The 15,234-nt window shown below is 49.9% G+C and overlaps 1 protein-coding gene across 11 annotated transcripts in view; it reads left to right on the top strand.

Annotated features, from left to right (window-relative positions):
* The first annotated feature begins 379 nt into the window (after positions 1–379).
* Positions 380–15,234, top strand: part of ubtfl (upstream binding transcription factor, like) — a 42,049-nt gene continuing 27,194 nt past the window's right edge. For 8 of the 11 annotated variants that reach the window (XM_052023662.1, XM_052023658.1, XM_052023664.1 and 5 more), the window contains exons 1-6: positions 380–593; positions 649–705; positions 2,323–2,434; positions 5,800–5,975; positions 12,564–12,647; positions 13,728–13,883. In XM_052023662.1, the coding sequence (XP_051879622.1) occupies positions 456–593; positions 649–705; positions 2,323–2,434; positions 5,800–5,975; positions 12,564–12,647; positions 13,728–13,883 (723 nt within the window). In that variant the 5' untranslated portion in view covers positions 380–455. The other 3 variants (XM_052023660.1, XM_052023665.1, XM_052023666.1) reach the window with 3 other exon arrangements.

Genomic DNA, 15,234 nt, shown 5'->3' with positions numbered 1-15,234 from the left:
GAAACCCTCAAGTGCAGGTTGCACTGGATGCGGGGATTGGACACCCTCAAGTGCAGGATTCAGGGCACCCTCAGGTGTGGGTCCCACAGAGTGTGAGGGCTGGGCACCTTGGGTGCGTCCCACTGGATGAGGGGATCGGATACCCTCGGGTGCAGGTCCACGGGGTGTGGGGAAGGTCAGGCACCCTCGGGTGCATCCCACTGGACGAGGGGATCAGACACCCTCGGGTGTGGGTCCACGGGGTGTGGGGAAGGTCGTGCACCCTTGGGTGCAGGTTCACATGATGTGATGGAGGTTGGGCACCCTTGGGTGCGGGTCTACGGGGTGTGGGGAAGGTCGGGCACCCTCGGGTGCGGGTCCACGGGTGGGTCACGTCACGTCACGTCATGTCGGGTCACCTGGGTGCGGAGCCGGCGCTGGACGCGGTACTGACCAGCACGTAGCCGACAGGCCGAATGGCCTGGGTGCTGAGCGGGCGGGCGGCCGGGGCCCGGACACCCTCCCGCGGGAGCAGCGCCGGCCCCGGGCGGGAGCGAGCGCGACGGCGCCTCTTCAGCCGCGCTCGCCGTGTGAGGCCGGGGCGCGGCCGCCAGGTGAGGGCCGGGGGCGGGCGGAGGGAGCGGCGAGGCCCGGGGCTCCGGCCGCCAGGTGAGGGCCGGGGGGCCGGGCGGAGGGAGCGGCGAGGCCCGGGGCTCCGGCCGCCAGGTGAGGGCCGGGGGGCCGGGCGGAGGGAGCGGCGAGGCCCGGGGTTCCGGCCGCCCCCGCACTCGGGCTGGCGGGGAGCGGCGGTCGTGGCCTCGGCCTTTCCTCGGGAAGAGATCGGCCGCTCGCTGCTGCCTCTGGGCCTCGGCCTTGCCTGAGCCTCGGTCCCTGAGGGGGGATCGGGACAAACTCGCAGCAGCTTCGGCCCTCGGCTGGACATCGGGATCGGTCAGTGGGTCCGGTCCTGGCAACGGGGTCAGCGGGTCGGGTCCGGTCACTGGGTCCAGTCCAGTTTGGTCTGGTCATTGGGTCCGGTCCGGTGTAGCCCAGTCACTGGGTCCTGTCCGGTTTGGTCCAGTCACTGGGTCTGGTCTGGTCCGGTCACTGCATTCGGTCTGGTTTAGTTTGGTCAGTTTGGCTCATTTAATTTGGTCCAGTCAGTGGACTGACTCGGTCCTGGTTCAGTCTGGTCCTTGGGTCTGGTATGGTCAGTTTGGTTTTACAGCCAATCCTGAGGGGGTTGACCCCATTATGGGCTCAGCAGGTAAACTCCTGCCTTGTCTCTCTGAGACCACACACAGGATCCTGGCTCTGGAATGAAGGATGTTAGTTAAACTGCAGTGTCCCAATACAATCCAAGGCAGACTCATTGTGAAACTGTCTAGATTATACAGACCTCGTGTTCGATTATTTTTATTTATTCATTCGAGGCATGTGGACTTCGCAGGCTGAGCTGGCATTTAATTGCCCATCCCTAAATACTCTTGAGAAGGTGGTGGTGAGCTGCCTTCTTGAACCTCCGCAGTCCTTGAGGTGTGGGTACACCCATAATGTTGTTAAGGAGGGAGTTCCAGGATTTTGACCCAGCAATGATAAAGGAACGGCGATATATTTCCAAGACAGGATGGTGTGTGGCTTGGAGGGCAACTTCCGGGGGTGGTGTTCCCCGGGCTTTTGCTGCCCTTGTCCTAGCTGGTAGAGGTCGTGTGTTTGGAAGGTGCCGTCTAAGGAGTCTTGGTGGGTTGCTGCATTGCATCCGGTAGATGGTACAAACTGCTGCTACTGTGTGCAGGTGGAGTGAGTGAATGATACTGGTATCGGTTTATTATTGTCACTTGTACTGAGGTACAGTGAAAAACTTGTCCTGCATACTGTTCATACAGATCAATTCATTTGGCAGTGCATTGAGGTAGTACAGGATTAAAACAATAACAGAATACAGAGTAAAGTGCCATAGCTACAGGGAAGTGCAGTGCAGGTAGACAATAAGGTGCAAGGTCATAACAAGGTAGATTGTGAGGTCAAGAGAAAATGGTTGTGGAGTGCGTGCCTGTCAGAAGGGCTGTATGTCCTGAATGATGTTAAGCTTCTGGAGTCTCACTGAAGCTGCACTCATCCAACCAAGTGAAGAGTATTCCATTACACTCCTGATTGGAACCTTGTTGATGGTGGACAGGCCTTGGAGAGTTAGGAGGTGAATTACTGAGAATAATGGACAGGAGGGTCCAGGAGGGGGCTTTTTTACAAGGTAATAAACAGGGACCCTCAAGTTACACTGCTGGTGGTGCACTGAGTACCTAGTATGTACCAGCACTGAGCTAACGTGTTTTGCCTTTGCAGTCATTTTCTCGGTGTTGTGAGGAGTGCAGAACTGGGGGAGCGATGACCACTGTGAATGGTGCTTCAGAGGTTTCCACCTCCGTTCAGACCATCACCATCAAGGAAGAGGCCGGTATGGTTCGCTGTTTCAGTTTCCCAATCGGGGCTTAGATTTATTTTCCAAGTGACAACCAGGATGGGAATTGGATGGAGAAGTGGGGTCTGAGAATTGGTACACCTAGTACTGTTTGCTTCAGAAGCTCCTCCTGTCTATGTAATCTCCTGACAACGTGCTTCACATGCCTGTTTCCTGGGATCTGGAATTCTCTCCCTAAACCTCTCTTCATCTTTCTCCTCCTTAAAGAGATTTCTTACATCATGACTCTTTGTAACCCATCCAAACACCGAATTGGTGTCAGATGGTGTTCGGTAACCCTCCTAACAAGTGCCTAAGTAGATTTCATTCCATTAAATGTGCTGCTGTTGAACAACACAGGGACTCGGTAAATGTATGCAAGCAGGCTGCATGGATAAAGCTTGTACTCCTTTGTGTTTTCACGGTTAAGGGGTAATATAGTTTAGGTGTGGAGTTGAGGGGAAAGTCAGACGAGAAACAAAAATATCAACAAAACTTACTGGAAATACAGGTCCTCCGCAGGTTACGAACGCCCAAATTATGTACAACCCATACATACAAATGAGCCTTTGAGAGACCGGCAGGATGGATTTGCCGGCTGCTGCAGGGCTGCAGGCATCTTCTGCCGCCTGGGAACTCGGTTCACAGCCATATTTCCAACCTGCAAACTGTCCGGGTACCGAACCATTCACAGGAATGGAGCCCTGCCGTAACCTGGAGATGACCTGTACTCTACAGGTGAGATGGTGTCCACGGAAAGAAAGATACAGAATATTTCGGGTCAGCCTTCCGTGGTGTGTTTTACAGGATGGGGAGGGGATAGGGGAGGTTAGATGGTGAAAGGTCTGTAAGAGCAAGGTGAAAGAGGGTGGCAAGGGAATGAGTGAATAACAAAAGGTGCGAAAACCAAACTGCTGGAGGAACTCAGTGGGCAAGGCAGCATCTGTGGAAGCAGAGGGATGGTTGACGTTTCAGGTCAAGACCCTGCATTAGGACTGAGAACGTAGAGGGGAGATAGCTGGTATAAAGAGGTGGGAGAACGGATGAGGCAGGGGCTGGTAGATGACGGGTGGAACCAGATGAGGAGGGGGAGGATGAGCAGTTGGAGCCAGGTGGTCATTGGTTTATTATTGTCACATGTACCGAGATACAGTGAAAAACTGGTTTGTGTGCCATCCATACAGATCAGTCCACAAATAAATACATCGAGGCAATAAAAAGGAAAACAGAATGCAGAATAAAGTGTTACAGAGAAAACGCAGTGCAGGCAGACAGTAAGGTGCAAGGGGGAAGGTGGAGGTGAGGCTGGAAGGTGATGTGGAACCAGGTAAGGGAGGGATCATGGCAGATGGAACCAGTTGGAGGAGGGGAAAGAAACTAGGTAATTGGGGTGGGGAGTGGGAGTGCAGTTCAGAGAAGCTGGGTGGATCATAAGCAGAGAGAAAGGAACAGAGGTATGGGTTACCTCAAATTGGAAAATTCAATGTTCGTACCATCGGCTTATAGACCACCAAAAACAAAAGGTGGTCTGGAGGAGCTGCGATCAGGGAAGTGTGATTTCTAAAGGAAGATACTGTACCTGCTGAAAATTTGAAATAAAAGTCAAAGATGCTGCTGGAAATGTTACAAACAAGTCCAAGTAGCAGAAAGCAAGCTAATCTAAGTAGCACCTCTTCTTCTCCCAGACAGAGCAAAATAGAGTTCCCCTGGTCCTCATCCTCCTTCCACCAGCCTCTGCATTCAGTGGCAACACACACACAATGCTGGAGCAACTCAGCAGGTCAGGCGGCAGCTATGGAGGGAAATGAACAGTCGATATTTCGGGCTGAGACCCTTCATCAGGACTGGAAAGGAAGAGGGCAGAAGCCAAAATAAAAGGGTGGGGGGAGGGGGAGGGGGAGGAGCACGAGCTGGTGGGTGAGAGGTGAATCTAGATAAGGGGGGAAGGTAGGTAGGTGGGGGGGGGTGAGAATGAGGTGAGAAGCTGGGAGCTGATAGATGGAAGAGGCAAAGGGCTGATGAAGATGGAATCTGATAGGACAGTGGACCATGGAATAAAGGGAAGGGGGTGGGGAACCAGAGGGAGGAAGGGGTGGGTGATGGGCAGGTCGTGAGGGTGGGGGAGGCGAAAGAGAAGGGGTAGAGGGGCCGAGGGAGAAGGGGGATGGGGGGGAATGGGGGGAGTGGTTACCAGAAGTTAGAGAGATCGATGTTGATACCGTCGGGTTGGAGACTACCAGGTCAGAATATGAGGCGCTGTTCCTTTAATCTGTGTGTGGCCTCAACGTGGCAGTAGAGGAGGCCGTAGACAGACATGTCAGTGTGGGAATGGAAAGTGGAATTAAAGTGGCTGGCCACCGGGAGATCCTGACTGTTACGGCGGACGGAGCGAAGGTGCTCGACGAAGCGATCCCCCACTCTGCGCCAGGCGGGACTCACTGATGTAGGGGAGGCCACACTGGATGCAATAAATGACACCAATGGATTGTCTGCATTCAGTGGATCATCTTTTGCAATTTCCACCAGCTCCAGCAAGATTCCACCACCAAACACCTACTTCCCTCCTCGCCCCTTTTGAAGGGATCTCTCCGGCCACAACACCTTGGCCAACTCCTCTATCCCTACCTACTACTCCCCATCATATGGCATCTTCCCTTACAACCACATGAGGTGCAACACCTGTTCATTCCCCTTCTTTCCTTCCCACCGTCCAGGGATCTAAGCAGTCTTTCCAGGTGAAGCAGTAATTCACTTGCTCTTCCAATCTAGTGTACTGCATTTGATGTTCACACTGTGGCCTCCTCTACACTGGAGTTACCAACTACAGTTTGGGTAATTGCTCTGCTAAGCACCTGTGACTCTGAGCTTTCTGTTGCCTGTCACTTTAATTCACCATCCCACTCCCCCTTTGATCTCTCTGTGACTCTAACAGAAGCTCAGTTTTTGTCTGGGCATGTTGCAGCCTGCAGGACTCGATGTTGAATTCTCCAACTTCAGATAACGTACCCATTCTCTCAGTTTGTGTCAGGACCTGCCATTTCTGCTTGCCGTTCCTCCTTTATTTGTACATTCTGGAATGCTGGGCATGTCCTGGTGAGCCAGACCACACATCACCCAGACTTCACTACATTAGCAACACATTACACAGACAAGGAGCTATACTGTCCATTCAATGATGACAGTATTTCACCCTAATGCGGACATTCAGAGGTCAGTAGCAGTAGGATGGAGAATTAAAGTGTTAGGCAACGAGGAGCTGGGAGTTACACTTGTGGACTGAACAGAGATGTTGCCAGTGGTCCTATAGCTGGGAGTGTGTGTCTGGTGGAGCAGGCTGCTTATCAGTTCTGTAACTGTTTCAGATTTATGGAGTAAAGATGACCTGCTGTGGTTGTTGGATCGAATAAAGAGCCTCATCCCTGAGGGAGACTGCATGAAGTACAAGACCACTGAGTCTCACTTCAACTGGGAGAAAGTCGCATTCGGACCCTTCACAGGGGAAATGTGCCGTACGAAGTGGCTGAAACTGTCCTGTGAGGTTAGTTACGTGGAGAATATATCGACACTTGGGAAACAAGCCTGGCCAGGTGTTGAGGGTTTCAGTGGGAGAGCATTTTGGGAACAGTGTTGTCCAATATCCTTGCAGTGAGAGAGACTGGTGTAGAAATTGCAGGGGCCCTGGCAGATATATTTAAAATGTCCTTAGCCACGGGTGCGGTGCCAGAGGACTGGAGGGTAGCTCATGTTGTTCCGTTGTTTAATAAAGGCTCTAAAAGTAAACCGGCTAACTACAGGCCGGTGAACCTGACATCAGTAGTAGGTAAATTATTGGAAAGTGTTCTGAGAGATTGGATATACAAGTATTTGGACAGCCAAGGGCTGATTAAGGATAGTCAGCATGGCTTTGTGCGTGGTAGATCGTGTTTAACGAATCTTGTAGAGTTTTTCGAGGAGGTTACCAAGAAAGTGGATGAAGGAAAGGCTGTGGATGTTGTCTACATGGACTTTAGTAAGGCCTTTGACAAGGTCCCACATGGGAGGTTAGTTCATAAGGTTCAGTCACTAGGTATCCATGGAGAGGTTGTAAACTGGATTCGAAATTGGCTGTGTGGGAGAAGACAGAGAGTGGTTGTGGATGATTGTTTTTCAGACTGGAGGCCTGTGACTAGTGGTGTGCCTCAGGGATCTGTGCTGGGGCCATTGTTGTTTGTGGTCTATATCAATGATCTAGATGATAATGTGGTAAATTGGATCAGCAAGTTTGCTGATGACACTAAGATTGGAGGCGCAGTGGACAGCGAGGAAGGCTTTCAAAGCTTGCAGAGGGATCTGGACCAACTGGAAGAATGGGCCAGAAAATGACAGATGGAATTTAATGCAGACAATTGTGAGGTGTTACATTTTGGAAGGACATATCAAGGTAGGACATACACAGTAAACAGTCGGGCACTGAGGAGTGCGGAGGAACAAAGGGATCTGGGAGTTCAGATACATAATTCCCTGAAAGTGGCGTCACAGGTAGACAGGGTTGTAAAGGAGGCTTTTGGTATCCTGGCATTCATAAATCAAAGTATTGAGTATAGGAGTTGGGATGTTATGGTGAGGTTGTATAAGTCACTGGTGAGGTCAAATTTGGAGTATTGTGTGCAGTTCTGGTTACCTAACTATAGGAAGGATATTTGTAAGATTGAAAGAGTGCAGAGGAGATTTACTAGAATGTTGCCGGGTCTTCAGGAGTTGAGTTACAGGGAAAGATCGAACAGGTTAGGACTTTATTCCTTGGAGCGTAGAAGAATGAGGGGAGATTTGATAGAGGTTTACAAAATGATGAGGGGTATAGACAGAGTTAATGCAAGTAGGCTCTTTCCACCTAGATTAGGAGAGATAAGTACGAGAAGACATTGCTTTAGGGTGAAAGGGGAAAGGTTTAGGGGGAACATTAGGGGGAACTTCTTCACTCAGAGAGTGGTGGGAGTGTGGAACAGGCTGCCATCTGATGTAGTAAATGCGGCACACTCTTAAGCTTTAAGAATAAATTGGATAGATATATGGACGGGAGAGGTCTGGAGGGTTATGGACTGGGTGCAGGGAAGTGGGACTAGCGGAATAACGTTTCGGCACAGACTAGAAGGGTCGAATGGCCTATTTTCTGTGCTGTATTGTTCTATGGTTCTATGAAGTTTGCTGGTGCTGCTTGGGAGGGTTTAAAATAGTGTGGCAAGGAGGTGGGAACCAGAGCAACGGTTTAGCTGGGGGGGGGGGGGGGGTCTTGAGGAGAAGGTAGGGGTTAGGCCAAGTAAGATAGGAAAGGCCGGCAGGGCTGGGGAAATGAACACAGTGGGGCTGATGGGCTGAAGTGCAAGAGGTACTATGGGTAAGGCAGGTGAACAGAGCATGGAACTACGATGTTGTGGCCATTACAGAGACTTAGAACATAGAAAAACTACAGCACAATTCAGGCCCTTCAGCCCACAAAGCTGTGCCGAACATGTCCCTACCCTAGAAATTACTAGGCTTACCCATAGCCCTCTATTTGGTTGAGAGAGACAGACAGGACTGGCAGCTCAACGTTCCTGGGTTTCAATGTTTCAGACGAGATAGAGAGGGGTGTAAAAGATGTAAATGTGGTGGAGTTGCATTACTGATCAAGGCGAATGTCACAGCTGCACTCAGAAAGGACATACTGCAGACGGTATGGGTAGACCTCAAAAATAAGAAAGGTGCAATCACTATGACGGTGTTATACTATAGGCCTCCCAATAGCCAGCAGGAAGTAGCCAACAGATATGTAGACAGATTACGAAAAGATGTAAAAGCAACAGGGTTGTCATAGTGGGTGGTTTTAATTTGCCCAATATTGACTGGGACTTCCTTAGTGCAAGAGGCTGAGGTGGGCCAGAATTTTAGGTGCATCCAAAAGGGTTTCTTGAAGCAGTATGTGGATAGTCCAACAAAAGAACGGGCAATACTGGACCTTGTATCAGGAAATAAGCCTGGCCAGGTGGTTGGGCTTTCAGTGGAAATGCATTTTGGGAACAGTGATCACAACTCATTAAGTTTTAATATAGTTATGAATAAGGATAAGTCTAGAACTTGGGGGCGTGTGGGGAGAAAAGGAGTGCAAACTTGGGGGAAGCCAAATTACAGCATTATCAGGCAGGAGCAAAGGAGGGTGGATGGGGAGCAGCTGTTATTGGGCAAGTCCACATCTGACATGTGGGAGTCATTTAAAAACCAGAATTCAGGATCAGCATGTTCCAGTGAGGAGGAACGATAATGGTAGCAAAGTCTGGGAACCTTGGATGACAAGACATTTTAAATTTAGTCAAAAACATAGAGGAAGCTTATGTAAGGTTTAGGACATTGGAATCAGATAGGCCCCTTCGGGAGTATAAAGAAAGCCAGAAAGAACTTAGAGGGAATTAGGAGAGACAAAAGGGTCAGGAAATGTCCTTGGCAAGTAGGACTAAGGAAAATCCAAAGGCATTTTATACAGACATTAAAAACAAGAGGGTATCTGGGGAGAGGACCACTCAAAGACAAAGGAGAGAATTTATGCCTGGAGCCAGAGGATGTGGGTGAGGTACTAAACAAGTACTTTCCATCGGTATTCACTAAGGAGAAGGACATAGAGATCTGGGTGGAGAATGCTAATAATCTAAAGCATGTTGAGATCAGGAAGGAGGAGATGTTGGGTCTATTGAAGAACATTAAGATGGATGTCTGCAGGGCCTGATGAGATCTATCCCAAGTTATTGAGGGAGGCTGGAGAGGAGACTGATGGGGCTTTGACAGAGACCTTTGTGTCCTCTGTAGTTACAGGTGAGGTCCCAGAGGACTGGAGAGTAGCCAATGTTGTTCCTCTGTTTAAGAAGGTCAATAGGGATAATCCAGGAAATCTTGGGCTGGTGAGCCTTACATCAGTGGTAGGGAAGCTGTTGGAAAGGATTCTTAGGGATAGGATTTACTTACATTTGGAAAAGCATGAACTTATTAAGGATGGTCAGCAAGACTTTGTGTGGGGAAGGTTGTGCCTTACAAACTTGATTGAATTTTTGAGGAGGTGACAAAGGTGATTGATGAGGGTAGGGCAGTGGATACATGGACTCTAGTGAGCCATTTGACAAGGTGCCCCATGATAGGCTGATCCAGAGGATTAAGATGCATGAGATTCACAGTGGCTTTGTAGATTGGATTCAAAATTGACTTGGTCTTGGAAGACAGGGGATAGAGGTGGAGGGGCGTTATCCTGACTGGAGGTCTGTGACTAGTGGTGTTCTGCAGGGATCAGTGCTGGGACCTCTGTTGTTTATGATGTATATAAATGACTTGGAGAAAAATGTAGATGGGCTGATTAGTAAGTTTGCAGATGATGCAAAAATTGGTGGGGTGGTGTACAGCAAAGATGGTTGTCAAAGGATACAACAGGATATAGATCAGACATGGACAGAGAAATGGCAGATGGACTTCAATCCAGGTAAGTGTGAGGTGTTGCACTTTGGGAGGTCAAATGTAAGAGGAAAGTGTACAGTAAATGGCAGGACCCTTAGGGCATTGATTTACAGAGTGATCTTGGGGTGCAAGTCCATAGTTCCCTGAAAGTGGCAACACAAGTAGCTAGGATGATAAAGAAGGTGTACGGCACATTTGCTTCATTAGTCAGGGCACTGAATATAAAAGACGAGAAGTCAAGTTGCAGCTGTATGAAACTTTGATTAGGCTACACGTGGAGCACTGTGAGCAGTTCTGGTCACCACATTACAGGAAGGATGTGGGGGCTTTGCAGATTGTGCAGAAAAGGTTCACTAGGAAGTTGTGGGCATGCTGTGTTGGCGCCGGAAGTGTGGCGACACTTGTGGGCTCCCACCAGAACACTGTGCAAAACGATGCATTTCACTGTGTAAAGATATCTTATTTTACCTGGATTAGAGAGTATTAACCATAAGGAGAGGTTGGACAAACTTGGATTGTTTTCTTTGGAGCTGAGGGGAAACCTGATAGAAGTTTATAAAATTATGAGAGGCAGAGGTAGGCCAGACAGTCAGACCATTTTTCCCAGGGTTTGAAGTGTCAAATACTACAGGGCAGAGGTTTAAGGTGAGAGAGTGAAAGTTTAAAAGAGATGTGTGAGGCAAGTTTTTACCCAGAGAGTGGTGGGTGCCTGGAATGAGCTGCCGGGGTGGTGGAAGCAGACACAGAGTGGCGTTTCAGAGACATTTAGACAGGCAGATGAACAGTCAATGAATTGAGGGATATGGATCATATGCAGGCAGATGGGATTAGTTTAATTTGGCTTCGTGGTCAGCACAGATGTTGTGGGCTGAAGGGCCTGTTCCTGTGCTGTACTGTTCTGTGTTCTATGTTCCCTCATGGGTCACATTACTCACCCCTGCTTGTCCGCTCCCCCTCACGCTCTCGCTGTGTAACCTGCCTCACCCACCCTCTTCCCATGTCTCTGCACCTTCACAAACCCTCTCCCTGTGTTCCCCGCCCCTCAGTGAGGAGTAGCCCTCATTGTCTCTGTCCAGCTCACAGAGTTTCTGATCATTTCGCATGATCAGCCTCAGGATGATCAGATTCCCTCCGATTCCCTCTCCTTGGCTAATGTGACCCCAACCACAGCAGCTTTTCTTATTAACCTGGTATGTGGGCATCACAGGCAAGACCACCATTTAATGTCCATCTGTGATTGCCCTTGAAAGCCTGGCGAGCTGCCTTCCTGAACCACTGCAGGTTGTCAGGTGTGGGTGCCCCCTCAGAGTGTCATAGGGTCACAGAGTTTATACGGCACAGAAACAGGCCCTTCAGACCAACTGGTCCACACTGACCTGAGCTAGTCCCATTTGCCCACATGTGGCCGATATCCCTCTAAACCTTTCCTATCCATGTACCTGTCCAAATGCATTTTAAATGTTGTAATTGTACCCGCCTCTACGGCTTCCTCTGACATCTCATTCCATGTATCCACCAAATTCTGTGTAGAAAAGTTTCCCCTTTTAAATCTTTCCTCCTCACCTTAAACATATACCCTCTGATTTTACTCCCCTACTCTGGGGGAAAAAGGTCTGTGACATCCACCTTATCGACTCCCTCGTGATTTTATAAACTCCTGTAAGGTCGCCCCGCAACCTCCTACCCTCCAGGGAAAAAAGTTCCAGCCTATCCAGTGCCTCATTATAACTCAAGCCCTCCAGTCCTGGTAACATCTGGTTACAACCATCTGAGTTGGACAGGGAGTTGCAGGATTCAGATACAACATCGGTAAAAGAACGGTGTACTTCCAAGTCAGATACGGTGTAATTTGGAGAGAAGTTGCAAGTATTGGTCCCTCCTTCCCTTGTCCTTGTTAGTAGTAGAGGTCGTGGGTTTGGGAGGGGCTACTGAAGAAATGACCGTTTAGGGTGGTGGGTGGGAGCCATTCAGTAGGCTGCTTTGAGCTTACTGATGTTGAGCTTGAGTGTTGAGCTGCATCTATCCAGGGCGTACCCATATATCCGCCTCTTCCTTATATCTCAAACCACTTCCAGTTACAACAGTGTCAGTCTCAGATTTGCAGGTAATGTTTGATCCAGTGCAGTAGTGGTGCTGCCTCACAGCTCCCGCAACCCTGGTTCAATCCTGATCTTGGGTGCTGTCTGTGTGGAATCTGCATGTTTTCCCTGTAACCATGTGGGTTTCCCCAGGTGCTCCAGTTTCTTCCCACATCCCAAAGACGTGTGGGTTGGTAAGGAGGAGTTGATGGCAATCTGAAGAGAATAAAATGGGATTAGTATAACTGATGGTTGATGGTAGGCATGGACTTGGTGGGCTGAAGGGTCTGTCTCCATGCTGTACGACTCTATGACTGATCTGATGTATCATCACTTGCTGTTTGTTCAAGAGTTGCTAATTTCCACCACCCTGCCTTTATGGAAATGTTTCCGGATCTCTTTATTAAGCTTTATCCCCTTGTCCTGGACTGTCCCATACGTTTCCCTCCACCTTCACCAAATATTGTAAGTCACATCATCCCTTCATCTACGTGCCAGGGAACAACCCTAGTTGTAAGTGTGAGGTATTGCATTTTGAGAATAACAGGAAGGTTTTAATTCATCCTTCAGCACAACTCTGACTCTCATTTCTCTAGATCAGAAAATATCGCACACTGAGCGAACTGCTGACCGATGCGGAGGAGCTGGTGAGAAATCCATACAAGGGCAAGAAACTGAAGGTTTGTATGAACCCAGGAGTGTTGGCACAGAGAGTCTGACCCTGCCAGGTACATTCCGGGACGTGAATAATGAAGCTTTTGCCATGATGTTGTGGTAGACTTAGTAACTAATAATTCTCACACCATCTGTTAAACTCTCATCTTGGTAGTTTGAGAACTTGAATATGGTTACAGTAAAAATCTGGTCCCAGCAAAAGTGATGGTGAAGCAGTCAAAATGTTATAAACCCAGAAACCACTGTCCTTGCCTGGTCTGAGCTAATCTGTGCTCACAATTTAGAAGATGAGAGGTGATCTTGATGAAACTTATAAAACCATGAAAGGATCTGACAGGGTTGATGGAGGGATGTTGTTTCCACTGGCTAGGGAATCAGGGATCACTTTCTCAAAATAAGGGGTCCACCACTCAGGGCTCAGATGTCATTGATGGTTAGTGAATCTTTGGAATTCTTTAGCCAAGAACCCAGTGGGAAGTCAGTTGCTAAGGATATTCAAGACAGAGATTGAAACCTTTTTGAATATTAAGATAAGATATCTTTATTAGTTACATGTACATCGAAACACACAGTGAAATGCATCTTTTGCGTAGAATGTTCTGGGGGCAGCCTGCAAGTGTCGCCACACTTCCGGCGCCAACATAGCACGTCCACAACTTCCTAACCCGTACGTTGTTGGAATGTGGGAGGAAACTGGAGTACCTGGAGGAAACCCATGCAGACACAGGGAGAACATACAAACTCCTTACAGACAGCGGTGGAAATTGAACCTGGGTCGCTGGTGCTGTAATAGCATTACGCTAACCGCTACACTACTGTGCCTACCTCTAGGGAATCAAGGGATGTGTGGTTAGTGCAGGAGAGTGGCTCTGCGGAGAAGATCAGTCATGATCATATTGGATAGTGGAGCAGGCAGAGGGGCTGAATGGTCTACTCCATTTTTTGCATTTTTACGAAGCATCCCGTAGCTCAGGATAAGGGTGGAGATGCTGGTTGTTTAGCTCTCTCCAGTTCTCAGCCATTATCCTTGGTTGAAAGGAGGCATGTGTCCACAGTGCATTAAAATGCTAATCATTTTATTTCAGACTCATCCTGATTTTCCCAAGAAGCCACTGACTCCATACTTCCGATTCTTCATGGAGAAAAGAGCCAAGTATGCCAGGATTCACCCAAAAATGAGTAACCTGGACCTGACCAAAATCCTCTCCAAGAAATACAAGGAGCTGCCAGAGAAGAAAAAGGTGCGAGGAGTCAACGCACGATCGGTGTTACAGAACCATGGCATGTATCAGTCCCACACTATCCCCACTGCCCCGCACTCTCCCCACAGCCCTGTATCAATCCCACACTAACCCCACTGCCCTGCCCCTCCCCACACTAACCCCACTGCCCTGCCCCTCCCCGCAGCCCTGTATCAGTCGCACACTAACCCCACTGCCCCGCACTCTCCCCACTGCCCTGCCCCTCCCCACACTAACCCCACTGCCCTGCCCCTCCCCATACTAACCCCACTGCCCTGCCCCTCCCCGCAGCCCTGTATCAGTCGCACACTAACCCCACTGCTCCGCACTCTCCCCACTGCCCTGCCCCTCCCCACACTAACCCCACTGCCCTCCCCCTCCCCACAGCCCTGTATCAGTCGCACACTAACCCCACTGCCCCGCACTCTCCCCACTGCCCTGCCCCTCCCCACACTAACCCCACTGCCCTGCATCAGTCCCACACTAACCCCACTGCCCTGCCCCTCCCCGCAGCCCTGTATCAGTCGCACACTAACCCCACTGCTCCGCACTCTCCCCACTGCCCTGTATCAGTCGCACACTAACCCCACTGCCCTTCCCCTCCCCACAGCCCTGTATCAGTCGCACACTAACCCCACTGCCCTGCCCCTCCCCGCAGCCCTGTATCAGTCGCACACTAACCCCACTGCTCCGCACTCTCCCCACTGCCCTGCCCCTCCCCACACTAACCCCACTGCCCTGTGCTCTCCCCACAGCCCTGCATCAGTCAGAGGGACTGCTCACTTTGTGAATCTCTGATTCCCTCTTGAGTCTCCACCCACCACTCCCCATTGCAGGCACCCATCCACGCAGCTGGAGGAAGTGCTACACCTGCCCGTTCACCTTTACTTTCCCACATCCAGGGCCCCAAACAACCATTCCAGGGGAAGCAGTGATTCACCTGTGCTTCAGCCAGTGTGACGTACTGCATTCAGTGCTCACAACGTGGTCTCCTCTACGTTAGAGAAACCAAACACAGATTGGCTGATCGCTTTGTGGAGCATCATCGCTCAGCCTACTGCGGTGGTCCTGAGCTTCCCGTTGTCCCCACTTTAATTCTCAATCCCACTCCCCTTCTGATCTGTCTGTCGACTCCTCCACTGCCCCAGTGAGGCCCAACAACATCTTATCTTCCATCTGGGCACCTTGTAACCCTCTGGAATGAACGGTGAATCCTCCAACTTCAGGTAAGCTGCTCTCTCTGTGTTCCCCACTATCCTGCTGATGTCCCTCTCTCATCGTATTTCACTAAGCTGCGTCACTGTTGGTCAGCACTCATGCTCCTTATCTCCTGATCTTCCTTAACCAATCT

The sequence above is a fragment of the Pristis pectinata genome, chromosome 9 (genome assembly GCF_009764475.1).
Source record: "Pristis pectinata isolate sPriPec2 chromosome 9, sPriPec2.1.pri, whole genome shotgun sequence".
NCBI classification, from domain to species: Eukaryota; Metazoa; Chordata; class Chondrichthyes; order Rhinopristiformes; family Pristidae; genus Pristis; species Pristis pectinata.
The sequence above is the reverse complement of the archived record's forward strand: the minus strand, read 5'-3'. Positions and strand labels throughout refer to the sequence as shown.